General features: G+C 40.8%; 1 protein-coding gene across 1 annotated transcript in view; it reads left to right on the top strand.

Moving 5' to 3' along the window:
* rngtt (RNA guanylyltransferase and 5'-phosphatase) overlaps positions 1 to 14115 on the top strand; it is a 123802-nt gene that overhangs the window by 88136 nt on the left and 21551 nt on the right. Inside the window, exon 13 of the mRNA XM_034699747.1 lies at positions 10202 to 10302. Within this exon, the coding sequence (XP_034555638.1) occupies positions 10202 to 10302 (101 nt within the window). The remainder of the gene's footprint in view (positions 1 to 10201; positions 10303 to 14115) is intronic.

Raw genomic sequence — 14115 nt, 5'->3', positions numbered from 1 at the left:
CATGCAGCCCACATTTTAGATGAAAATAAAGGTATTAAAAGCACGTCTTGTTACACACCAATTTTATGGTAATAGCTCTAGCTTTCCTGAATTTAAAAGCCCTATTTGCAGATTCTGCATGAAATGCTGAATCTGTAGGCATGAGACCAGACTTTGGGAGATTTGTTTTCTGTTTGTAGTCTGAGTATAATTGCCTAGTGGTGTGCTAGGGGGTCCAATAAAATTGCAGAGCAAAAGGACCGGAATTCAATTCACTCAAATTACTGCAAAGCAATCCTAGAATCCATTGGCAGGTTTCTGATGAAAAGAAAGTCGTGATAGGAGGTTCCTTTTTTTGCTAAGTTGACCATTACTCCCAGAGATATATCCACGTCAGACGATTGCTGATGGGTTCCCAGGTTGCTAAACTCATAAAGGGAGGAGTGTCTGGGATTAAGTGGCATGTTGCATACAGGAAGCAGATAGGAACCAAGTAAAAACTACTTCCTTCACCTTCCCTCACAGCTCATATTAAAACATATGCTGGCAGTGTAATACGACTATACCTTGAAAGAGCTTGTGTGTGGTCCAAATGAGCTAACGCCATTTAGTAGTATGTTTTTGTTTCTAGGGCAAACATGTTTTTGAAATGATACTAATTTTCTCCAGATAGCTGTAGTCGTATAGGTATAGGAATCAGGAGCAGGAGAGATAAACAGCCTCAGTGCTGCAGTGTCACATCCTCTCTTATTCAGACAGTCGTTTGCCTAAACACACTTATTTGATAAGGCTTCGGTTTACAAGCACATTACTCTTTAACTCAAGACCAAACCACTGCGGTGTACAGCAAATCGAAAGACTTACTTTGAATTCTTATCAGCAACGCCCCTACCTTACATTTATGTTAATAGGGAGCTGACAACACTAGCTCCCTCTGCGATAGTTTCCAAACACATTGATTTTGTTGACCTACCAGTGCATTAGTAATCTCTCCTTGTGTGAGCGGGATTAAAGTGGTCTGGAGGTTAATCTCAGCGGTATCTTGCTGCTGTGATGCCCATTAATATCAGCACAAAGGTTGCTGCTGCTGCCGCCACAGTCAGTAGGTGTGTTATCTTGGGAAACACATGGCGTCCTTGGAATATGTTTCCTTTGTTCAGAGACCATCAGAAAGACTTTGAATTTAGAACAGAACCATTGCCACAGATGGCCGAACTGCTTATGGGAGAGCGCTCCAGATGGCGATTTCTGTACGAAGATTACAAAGATTTCTTGTATTTTGTCTTCACTTTTTTTTTTAAATCCCCACTCAAAAAAACAAGTTAGTACAGAAGGTGAGATTCATCACAATTTTGGACCTTGTGAAGTTGAAGCTTTTGAATGAAAGTGTGAAAAATGATCTTAGACGGATCATTGGTTATTGTGCATTTTATGTGAAGGGCTTTATGTGGGCTACGCTATTCTTCAGAGCATCAATGTGTCAAAGCTGCAGACTATTTACCTCAAGATTTACTATTTTACTGCCCACCATCCCTTTATTCCTTAACCTTGTTTGTTCAAAGACAAATCAGTCATGCCGACGCACCAATCTGCACAGCCTCACAAACCCCTCTCCCCCTGAAAACACGTACAGTATTCCTCTGTCGGATCAGATTTATTGGACTTGTCCATCCTCTCACACTTAAACGATATATCTGCCTCGAAGCACAACGCTATTATTGAAATGAGACTCCAAAAAAAAAAGTGCATTCAGAAGACGTTCCTTTCAACAAACCCTCGAGCAAGCTTTCCTTTCCTTCCAGAGAATAACACTTCCTTCATTTTAGAAGCATTTGTTTATAATGAAAGGATTTAATTTAATCAGTCACACCCCTTTCATCTGTGTTTACGATGCCATGTGTACAATTAGTCAACCAGCCTCTTCATGTGAAGGAAACACTCAGGTATTTATGAATCATTGTGCAGCAGATATTGCCTGAGTTTGTTGTACATACATCATCACCCCCACACTGCGCCCATATTTATTTGTGTAACAGCTATAATTTATTTATCACTCATTTCCTCAAAAGTCGGATCATTGCAGAGGGTAGTGAGAGGGTGGATTATTTGCGTGCATAGCAGGTTTAATCCTAGAATCTCCTTGGAAAATTGTGTTCCTGCTCACTCAAAGTCAAGGTGTAGTACATTATGATTTAAAACTCAATAAATCAGATGGAAATTCTGAATATGATATAAATGGACGACGCCCACCCCCATCTGCTCTAACGCCGTGTGTGCATTTTGTTGATCTTTTTCCATGAATGTGTTTGTTACCTGCTGATGTGTTAATGATAACACATTCATTAAGAAATGCTTTCACGGGGCGCTGTTGGCCTAGCAGTCTAAGCGCCCAACATATAGAGGCTACAGTCCTCGTCGCAGAGGTCGACTGTTCAACTCCTGGCCGGTCGACCATTTTCTGCATGATCTCCCCCTATCTCTACTCCCTACAATTCCTGTCTCTCTTCAGCTGTCCTATCATTAAAGGCAAAAGTGCCCACAAACATAACTTTAAAAAAAAAAAAGATTTTTTTCACAGATACCTCTTTTCAACCAACGCGAACCGGGTTGCATTTCCAGGCTGGTGCTCGTGCTGGTTTGGAGCTGGTTGAACTCGTAAACCAACACGGCACCCGTTTGTTTTTCCACCTGCCCGAATTTTCCCTCCCAACACCAACGATGGTGGACAACAGCAGCTTGTCTCCTCAGCCGACCACTGCTTTGCCTTGGAATCCATCAGTCTTTTTTATTTTTTTTGCTGGACAATGGCGGAAACATGTTTGGTTTGGGCTTTTGATCACGGCAACCTCGCCCCTGACGTAAGCCGTTCGTGGTTCTAGACCAGCAAAGAGTTGAAGCCGCTCTAGAATTGGTTTTCCCGGCCGGGAGGCTGTTCACTCACAGTCAAAACATGAAAAAACGGTTCTCAATTGAGCGCCCGCTCCGAACCGGCCCTAAAACTGCCTCGGGCGAAAAGGAGTTATGAGTAACAGTTTTTTCCATTAAGGGTTTGAGCCCACTTTTGGGGGCCTTTTTGTAGTGGCAGTGACCATGTCCCAAATTGAGGGCACTTCTCACTTGCTGATTGTTGCTAGATTACTAAAGCTGTCCTTCTATCAATGCTCCCTATGCTTCAAATTTACTTTTATTCAGTTGAATTTTGCAAAGAAAATGATTGATAGAAATCATGTCGTAGCATTAGCAGCATCTACAGACCTGAAAATCATACCTTGAAAAAACTAGTGTGGTTAGTTTCACCTCTTTATGGATCTTCGCCATAGTTGGGTAATTAGAGCAGCCATCATGCACTCACCTTGTGTAGACGAGGTGAAAATGATAGGGCCTCATTTCTTCCTGTGAAAATATGGATTGTGCCAGACCAAATATAACCCGGCTATTTCTGGACTTCAAAAGGGTAACAAATCTCACATCAACAGGCAATCAATATCTTGTCACGCTGTCTGTTTGCTCTCCTCCCTTCCTGTTTCTACCTTATTGACATCCGTGAAGAGCTACAGTTCAGTCCTATAAATCATTGAAGACAAATCACTTGTGTGTAAAGTAATGCATCGCTGTTTTGATGAATCCTCATCTTTTTTTAAACATTCCTGAGCTCCAGTTGTCTTAAGGAGCTTTAATGTACAATTCTTGCCTGGGTAAGCATTGTTGGTCTGTTTCCTGTGTCCAATTTGGACAGTTCTATAAAAGCAGTTGCTTGTGGGAGTTCTAAAAGTCTTAGCTGGCAGTTTTGAGAAGTACTTTGAGTTTTTATCTTTGTCGCCAAGTAGGTTTAGTTCAAGTAGAAATAGAAAAGTGCAGAGGCAGCAGAGCAGCACTTTGTCAGCTGTACAGCTGGTGATGCCCGCAGTCATGTCATCCCTGTACTTTTTAAGAGTTTGCTATATTCAGAAGCTTTGAACAAGAGATAAAGTATGGAGTGAGAAGTGTTTAAGAAGTCAGGAGCAAACAGATAGAAGTTTGTGAGAGTTTCAGAGTGAGTCGGTTTTAGTTAAAAGACATAGTTGATGGATAATATGGAGAGAAGAGTGACAAACAGTGAATCCTGCAACCTTTCTATGTATCATACCATTTTCATTGTTATTCCATTTCACATTCCCGGGCACTGGCGGGGTCCGTCTCGATACGTCGTCTATGTTTGGATTTTACAGCCATGCTCAGTCTCTGCAATTTTCTCCTTTTCCAAATCTCACAGCACTGCACCTGCATTGGAAACAGCTGCCGCTAATGTGTTCTTCTTCTTTTACTGTGTGATGGGGTTAGCAATTTTCTTCATCTGTTATGGAACATGGTTAGCAAGCAGCTCAGACACACTACAGCCACCGTCTTGCGTGGGTCCCCCCATTACAACCAGGCAATGGCGTGTCCAGAGGGGTGGCCAAGGGTGGCACTGGTACCCCTTGAAATCCAATTGGCCACCCCAAAATCCTAAACTATGATTTGCTGTTTGCCTTGTCAGAGGTGGGGTTCCTGTTAAAATCTATAATTTAAGGTTAAAAGGCTGACAGTAGGTTTCTTTATCAAATGTGACCTTGATAAAACATCTTGTCCTGAAAGAATTAAGCTTAGAAGATTTATGCCACTTTGTCATGTTTTTTTTTTAAGTCAAAAGGAATAACAGTTTAATACTTTAATGAAAGTAGGTTGTGAAGACAGAGAGGGTAAATGTTATTTATTTGTAAATGCACTGGCCACCTCTGCCTATGTGAAAGCCTCAGTTGGGCCATCCCGGTAGAAAAGTTCTGGACACGCCCCTGCAACCAGCCACTGTTACAAACAGTGGACAAATGTATCTTTAAGATGAGATAATATTCACACTTACTCTTTAAATTTGTTTATGAATGGAGGAGGGGGAGGAGCCTGAAACTGTTATTATGTCCAGTCTCTCAAGACCTTGCCACAGTGTCAACAGGTAGAGGTGAAATGTGCTGGACTCCTTTCAATAAGATGTGGGAGATCAGGTTGTCCCGTGTCTCTTTTGCGTTTGAGAATTGATCCACACTGTTATTGGGTTTTGACCAATCACAATCAAGTATTCAACACAGCCAGGCAATAATGGTGACTAAGCAAGGGAAGATAATTCAGATAACACATTTCAGCAACAAGATTGCAACAACGTACGAGGTGGTTAAAGTTGTTATTTTTAACCCGAGAAATGTTCTTACATCTCAGCATAAGCAGTTCATGACCGCACATTTTTTAATACAGAAATTAAATCTTTTGTTTTGGCATTTATGCTCCAATTTTCTAATAACTGGAAAAATCACTCAGCTTTGTTTTTGCATTCACACTGCGCCTCTCTCTCTCTTTCTGTTTCCTCCCTTCAGCCTCTGAATTGCTATCACAAAACAGAAGGGCGATAATTTACATGCAACAGAACATCATTACATGAAAATGAGTTTGATGGATGAGAGATGTGTTCCTGAATGCAAGGTTGGCTTTTTTTAATTTCGCAGTCTGTTCTGGCCGCGGATAATAAAGCTCTTTGTTTTCCATGTGCAGTCACTTATTGACGAGACCAACAATAGTAATGGAAATGAAAGTGCAACTGGCGGCACTTTCATTTAGGACTGAATTTGAAGGTCGCCTGTTCGTTTAATCTGCAGTCTGATTGCGTTTGCATGGGCTTGTTGCTATGGTTATGCGGGCTTGGATGCATTTAAAGCAAATGTTTTTCTCCTGAAAAAATGTAGCATCCTCATTTTAGCATGCAGGGTTAGAAGCAAGCCTCAACAGATGCTCAGAGTAGTGGATTCTAATGGAAGTGGACTTCATTAGACAGTTGAGGTTTCAGTGTGCTCTTTTTGTTTTTGCACGCTGAAAATACTCATTTAAAAAAAAGTGAACTGGATTCCAATATATTTTTATCCCTCTAATAGTTAGTGCAGTACTTGTATGACTTTTATTCAGCTCATTTATGATAAAGAATGTGTCAGGCTTCATCACTAAAGGAATGTATGTATCTTATTTCACATTAGGGCTACAAGTCATTCCACAAGAGGTTATTTTGATGCCTGCGCAGCATAGCATAACTAACTGCATTGAAGACTGTTCCTTTCCACACCCACGTTTTTCAGAAGAAAAGATGTACTCAGTCGAGGTTCTTCAAAAAGAGACACGGCCTCTTTCCCTGCTCTCTGGCTGACTGCGGTGAATAGCCTTTGTAGAGTGTCCTGGTTTCAAAGGCACATGCAGGCTGCTGCCTCCCACACGTAGAGCTCCACGGCGGACAAAGCAGAAGGACACTTCACGCTCGTTTTCCCTTCACTTTATGACTAAAGCGACAAACACAGTCTGCCCTTGACTGAATCAAGTGGAGTTCTGCTTTCTCGTTTTTGCCATGAGTACAGGATGTTCAAGCCACACTGATACCCAGGCAGTTAATTATATCAAAGTCTGACTAACACCATATTCAGTCATCTATTTTAGTTGTCAAAAATAACCGTATTTTAGTTAATATAGAAGTAGCACTTCTTTATCAAAAGACAGACGGAAGGTGAGTGGGAACATTTCAGAAATGCCTCTATCTATCGCCTTAAGGAGCGATCCATCTGTTTTTCTGTGTCCGTCTCAAGCGGCAACCTCCGGTCTCAAACTATGAAGCCCATGCGGAAGTGTTATAAACTGCAATTCATCGAGAATCCACTTGAGGCTGGCTGCAGAAACACCAGAAACCACATACACATGAATGGGAAAAAGACGATCTTTGCAGCATTAATAAACATGTTTACAGCCTGGTTCAAAAAACGGCTTGGCTCTACGTAGCTAATTTCTCTATCAGCACACACTGACAGATCAGAAGATATTAAGATTCTGAGTTTTTGCCAAATTAAGGACATGACTGACTTGACTCCCAGTCGGGAACACATAGCTATTGGCTAAGAGGCTCAAACTCCGCCTCTTTATGTCACACCCTGCCTGGTTGAGTTCCGCATTCCCAATATGGCTGCCACCGTCGATTGGCTTCAAAACAACGCACAGGAACAGATGGGTGACATCACGGATACAACGTCCATTATTTATACAGTCTATGGTCCGTCTAAGTGCCGTAAAAAAATAAATAAATAGTACCGTAGCCTCAACTCACGCATCATTAGTGACCAGTAAAGTCAACATTACAGCTGCAAGTTGTATCCTGTATTCATCATCATCAGGGTATGAATATGTAAAATAAACTCCGCCCTGAAGGCCACCTGGGCAGTGTGCATTCACTCCATTTTGCAAGTTAGATGAAGATTCATCCACTTGTCAGCTTCACCCAGACTGACTAATATCAGTTAGGTGGTGATTTGAAGGCTAGCGTGACAGCTGTGGGAGGAATAATAGAGGGAAATGTAGTTGACACAGACCTTGTGGTGAAGAGAACAGCACTTCTGATAAGTGGAATCATTTCAGATTCACAGGTGAGGATGTGCGACAAACATTGGAACTGAGTAAAGCTGGGGATGTTCCAAAGTGACTGCTTTCCTTTTTGTTTGCATATGAAATTTTATGCTCTGAATAACTGACTAGTCAAAAAGAAGGTAAGAAAACACTTTAAAACAACTGGTACAATTCAGAACAATTTATTGAACCTGACTAAACATGGGATCACAGAGTCGGCTGATAAACAATGTTAGATTGGTTTGTCCAGTGTGCCTAAAGTTAGCAGAGCTAGCATCACAAGCCTACAGTTCTCCTTGTATGTTAACTACCACATGGCTGTGCTGGTTACACATTGATCCAGTCGAGTGTTTATCCGCCAGTTTAACCTGACACAGCCTATAAACAACTTTATCTCCATTTTCTAGATCTGAATACTGACAAACCATGCCAAGACGAGAAAACATCTGTCATCTGTGTTTGTTAACATTCAGATAGTAGAGCATTATAGCACTACACCAATTATTAGACTAGTAATTCTAGTGTGTACATGAGAGCGTGAAGACGTTCAAGTGTTTGCACTAAACGCACACATCCATATTCTTAAGTGTTCTCATGCCGTTCATAGTTTGAGTTTATCCATTAGCGTTTCAGCGAGCCTTGGCTGTATGATAACAGTCCATGAGGAGAGCAAAGGGGGGGGGGGGGGGGGGACACAATCATCTGTAATGCATGCCCACAGTCACTGGCTTTCATTTAATGGCAACTTAGATTGTACTCATGTCCATTGTTTGTGTACAGATGCAGCTAACAACTGATTTTATTTTATTTTTATTTTATACTGATTCATTCTTGCCTCTCTAGATAATAGTCAGACTGACTACGATGGCATTGGAGAAAAAAGAAGTCATACTGGCTACACCAAACCTCCAAATGTTGTTTCATTGCTCCCAAATAGACTACATTTTGTTTCTCTGCTCCTGACTCCTGGAATAAGTTGCAGCAGCGTCTTGGATTAAAATGCACTTTTACCTTTTGGACAATTTAGAAACTTTCAACCTTTCAACCCCGCTTTGTAACTGTTTTAGCTTGGTTTCCCTGTATATCTTTATTGTATCATTTTAATAAATAGTCCCTTCCTATTTTAGTGCTTTTTTTTCAATCCCATACACCCCCTTTTATTTTTATTGTAATTGTTTTTGTCTCCAAATCACAAATTATCCTATTTGATGAATTTTATACTCTTGATGTCTTGTTGTTTGTTTTTGTTTCATTTTTTAAATTTTACTGTAACTGATTCGATATCATTATAAATGAGGGTTGCCCCTCAATGATCTCATGAGTGTAAATAAAGGTTGATGATGAATTGTTCTCAGATTTTAGCCTATGGTTCAGGGGTTGTATTATGGCTGTTTCCCCCATTCAGAATCTATTTACAGTATTTGTTCCACAACTTATGTTTGTTTCAACAAGTAGCAGCCTCATTGTACATCAAAGATTTTTCTTCCTTTTTTCATTTTTGCATGCAACAACTGAACAGCGGATTACCTTAGAAACCAAAACATATCAAATATGTATTCCTCCCTTTAATTTTTCAGGATTTTAACACTTGTTTGCAGCACCCTCAACATTCTCCATGCAAAAGGGGAAGAATTTAGAGACTCACAACACACATCTCATTTTTTTCTAACCTTTGCACTTATTCACAGAGATGAGATATGCAGTAACCATCAGTTCCTCCATATAAGGTCAGACACAACTCACTTGGTCTTCAGCAGAAGAACCCTTCACTTTCAGTGATTGCACTCATCTGTTACATCAGACATGAAGTGTGGGCTGCAGAATTAAAAAAATAAAAAAGATGAGTATAATTGTTGAGGTTCTGAGGTGACCCTACATTGACCTGAAATGAGAGAGAGCTGTAAAGGCTGCAGATTTCTATCATATCCAGCACATCCAACAGCTTGCCAAACCAGGCCTCATGTTGTGGAGGAGTAGTGCTGTGTTTTTTTCTGCTTATGATCATTTGAAGTTCTTTTTTAAAGTCCTGCCGTAGTGGGCATCCGTGGGTGGAGCCAGGAACTCCTTATTTGGCCGTGTGCTGTGACAGCGCAGGTTCTCCAGAGGAATGTTGTCTTGTTCTCTGCACATTTCCTCCGAGTAGACTTCTGTTACCGGGCAACCTGACAGTGACTGAATCTGATCATCTGTTCGCCGCCTCCACCCGTAATGCCTTTACGTTTCTCATGTTCCACTGCACTTGTTTCATGTCCTCCTAAATGTCAGCCACACATAAATAATCAAAGCGATGGAGGAGAGCATGTTGTTTGATTATGTTGCTGCACATTGTAACACAGCAGTGGTGTGAAAAATGTAATCAGTCCGTTATGTGTTCATGCATCTGCTGTGCTAACACTGTGTACTTTGACTTAATTGTTTGATGCAAATTGAATTTAGATTCTATAATTTGCCCCCTTGTGTTTGGAATTCATGATGCTGCTCACATCCACAGAGAAAGTTTTCACTGCAGAACAATCCATTTGGACGTCTTGCTGCTCTACATAGTTAGATGCCGACAGTGTATCATAATAGAGCCTAATTTATATGAGGGTTTAACTGTGACTGCTGCTTAATGACTGCTCAGCTCACAAATTATTCAGCCATTAGCTCTGCCAAGTTATGGGTTGACAAAAATGAGCCAAAGTGTCACCCTTGTTCCGTCTTTATTATGCATTTATCCGCACAAATCCTCCACATTAATTCAGCTACATGTTTTTTTGGGGGGGGTTGTGTGTCCCTGCAGAGATACAAGGCCGGGAGGTGTGATGACATCCTGAAGTGGAAGCCCCCCAATCTGAACTCTGTGGACTTTCGCCTCAAGATCACCAAAGTTGGAGGAGAAGGGTAAGACCTTGTTGCTGGGGAGACACTCTGTGTGATGAATCTTAATAGCACCTATGGTTTTGTGGCACACCGGCTTACTGAGACGTCCACACACACATACATGTTCAGTTCCTGTGTCAGTGTCAGAAGCATATTCTGAATAAAACAGATCCATTGAATCCCTCTGACATTAATCTCTTCTGCACTGTGCCTCTTATTTTCCCCTGGGGGTTCAGATTCATCTTACAGTATCGCTGTTACAGCGTTCAAAAGTTCACCGTCATCACCTTCATGTGCTGTAGTATCCAATCCCAGAAATGTCTCATTTGCTGTATGCTCAAAGAAAACACTGCTGCCCCTCCCATTTTTTCTCATTTCACACTTATTATATTAATTATTCAGAATCACTGACTTCCTCATCCTCGCCAAGGTAAACATTTAAACTCTGAAGGACAAATACTTATGCTACAGAAAGGTAATATATTCCTGCGGGTCATTACCGGTTGTGGAAATGTATGTATTTCTAATATGAACACACAGGTAGTTCTTGAAAAGCTTCATTTAATGAGCAGTGTGTGTCCCTCACTTGGTTTGTTTTTCTTTTCTTTGTTCAGACAAATAGTCTCAAGAGCCTAAGGATGGATTACTTTTACATTTTTTGCAGACATTCCTGGAGTCTGAGAGATGAATCCCCTTGAATGTTATGATCTTTTAACTTTGTTTGTTTCACGCCGCAAACGAGTTGACATTGTTGGATTGAAGTTAAATGTTTTAAACAAATGCCAGTAAGTTTGCATAAAACAAATTCTTTGTAAGGAAGCAGAATCTGAAGGACAGTGATTAATGGTGTCTGAAGTGTCCTGGATTCTGCTGTTTGTAGGAAAAGTCTTGAGAGTTAAAGAGGCTGAACACATCGACTGTAATCCCACCCTGGAACCCATCATCCAATGCCTATTGTACCTTCTAATAAACTCCATAATCAGATATCTTTTTACAGGGGAAGCTCCCAATCCACATTTTGACGCTGTCCTTTAACATTCTTGCTCCTCAAGTTGCAAGTAGGACTATCAAAAAAGGCAATACATGGGAAACAATGTCTTCCCCAGCAGTCTGTTATCACAGACCACTACAAACATTGTTACATCCAAAGGAAATCCTATAGAGCAGGTTTTAAATTACAAGTACTTGGGTTTTATCCTAGATCAGGAGATTTCATTTAAAGCCCATATTAATAATTTGCGTACTAAACTTCGTGTGAAGCTTGGGTTCTTTTTTAGAAACAGAACCTGCTTCTCTCTCAGGGTCAGAAAGAAACTAGTGACAGCGACCTTCTTACCCATTCTTGACTACGGGGACGTGCTTTATCTGAGTGCGTCATTCAAATCTCTCCAGTCTTTGGACACCGTTTTCCATTTGGCACTGGGATTTGTCACTGGCTGTAGTCGTCTCACCCACCATTGTGATTTGTATGTGAAATCAAATTTGCCTTCTCTGAGTGCACGTAGGTATAAACACTGGCTGACCCTAATCTATAAGGCTCTTTTAGGCTTGATTCCTCAATATTTGTGTGCTTTAGTGCAGAGAAAAATCAGTTCCTATACCCTGCGTTCCAACACTACTCTTGTTTTATCTGTTCCTCGAGTAAGGACTGAATTTGGAAAAAGAGCTTTCAGCTTTGCTGCCCCTATGGCATGGAACGCTCTACAGACTACATTGAAACTCTCTGAACTTATGACTCTTGGAGCCTTCCGTTCTATCCTGAGGGACAGACAGCGTGAGAGCACTGAACAGTGCCTGTGTTTTAAACCTTAAATTATTGTTTGTTGTTTTGTTACAGCTTCCACTCCTCTTATTCATACTGTAAAACACTATGTATTTATAAATTGTACGTTTTAATTTGTGCTGTCATTTTCGTGTGACTGTTTTGTGACATGTGCTGCTGACCTCTTGGCCAGGTCACCCTTGTGAAAGAGATCCTGATCTCAATGGGTTTTACCTGGTTAAATAAAGGTTAAATAAAAAATAAATAAATAAATAAATTCACTTATAGCTGGCTTCTCGAGCCCTGAAAAGTTGCTCTCAAGGGAAAAATCATCACTGTACAACAACTGATGGGTTCCAAGGTTTTTTTTATCTCCTAAACTTTCCTATAACACAACCAGGAGTTCAGAATTATATCTTCAATCATCTGTTAAATATTCCAACAACTACAAGATGGATTTGCACAAACCTTTGTAGTGGCGTTCTTTGTCCCTAGAGGATGTATCCTAATGATTTCTGCATCCCCTTTAAAGTTTATGAGCACCACCAGCTGGTTGATATTGTCATATTTTGGTTAAACATGAAAACAACTATGCGATGTACTGCCATGCAATTAGGTACAGATGTTCATGGTTCCAAGAGGATAAACCATAAAACCTTCAAAATCAAAATGAAACCCAGAATTTTCCTGTAACACGACCAGTGGCCCAAATTTAAGTTTTGTATTAATTTATTGGAGGTCACAACAGCTATACAATGGATTTGCACACACTTTTACATTGGCATTCCTTGTCCCCAAAGGATGTATCCTAATGATTTCTGCATTCCCTTTAAAGTTTTTGAGCACCACCAGCAGGTTGACATTGTCATATTTTGGTTAAATACGAATACAACTATTGGAAGGATTGCCTAGGAATCTAGTACAGATGCTCATGAATCCAAGACACATCACCCTCACTCTCATTCACCTCCACTGGCTCTTTGTCAAGTACCGCATCACCTATAAACTCCTCCTCCTCACCCACAAATCCCTGCATGCCCTTGCCCCCCAATACCTGGCTGACAACCTCCACCAACACACTCCGACCCCGGAACCTACGGTCTTCGGACCTGGGTCTCTTCTCCATCCCCCGGACTAAGCTGCAGACTTTAGGAGACAGAGCCTTCAGTGTGGCAGCCCCCACTCTGTGGAACTCTCTCCCCCCCGACATCCGCAGTGCCCCAACCCTGGACACATTTAAGAAAGCAGTCAAAACGCACCTTTTCCTCAACAACTAATTAATGGATTTGTACAACATTTTGCACTGACAATCCTTGTCCTCAGAGGATACATCATATAGTTGTTGCAGGTTGACATTTTTACCACCACCAGCTAATTGACCTTGTTGGATTTTAGTCATATATGTACAATAACTGTCAGCGGGATCACCATTAAATTTGGATCAGATGTTCATGATAAGAGGATAAGTCCCAAATCACCCTAAGAAAAAAAACACTGACCTCTTTTGTAACATAACCGGCAGTGCAGCGTTACATTTTGACTCAACTAGTACATAAGGCAACAATCATTGAATAGGCTTGCACAAACTTTTGCACAAACATTTATGGTGCCCAGAGGATGCATCAATAACACTTAAGTAATCCCCTGATTCCTCTTGTACTGCTACCATGAAGTTGACATTTTCCACAGGTGGGTGGATTGCTATAAAATAAGGTACTTGCATTTATATTCCCCTGAGGATTAGCTTTAAATGTTGTTTTTTTTCAATTTTTTTCTATATCCAACTACCTGAAAAACTGGCAGCATTATTATCAGCCTCTGCTCTGCTTTGTGTTAAACCTTTGAACAAATAAAAGTATTGTAACTCACATAACAAACAAGGTAAACATCATTTATTAACCTTATGTTTAAGCATTCTTATCGTAAGCATTGTTGCAAGCTCATATTTACATAAAGCTCAGAGCACTACACCGTGCCCCAGCACTATCTCACAGAGCTGCGAGCACGGCTGGAGACTTGTTTTCTTTCTGTCTTTTTTTATCTGTCTGCACAACACAAAGCATATCTCTCTC

The sequence above is a fragment of the Notolabrus celidotus genome, chromosome 13, assembly GCF_009762535.1.
Source record: "Notolabrus celidotus isolate fNotCel1 chromosome 13, fNotCel1.pri, whole genome shotgun sequence".
Lineage (NCBI taxonomy): Eukaryota > Metazoa > Chordata > Actinopteri > Labriformes > Labridae > Notolabrus > Notolabrus celidotus.
The sequence above is the reverse complement of the archived record's forward strand: the minus strand, read 5'-3'. Positions and strand labels throughout refer to the sequence as shown.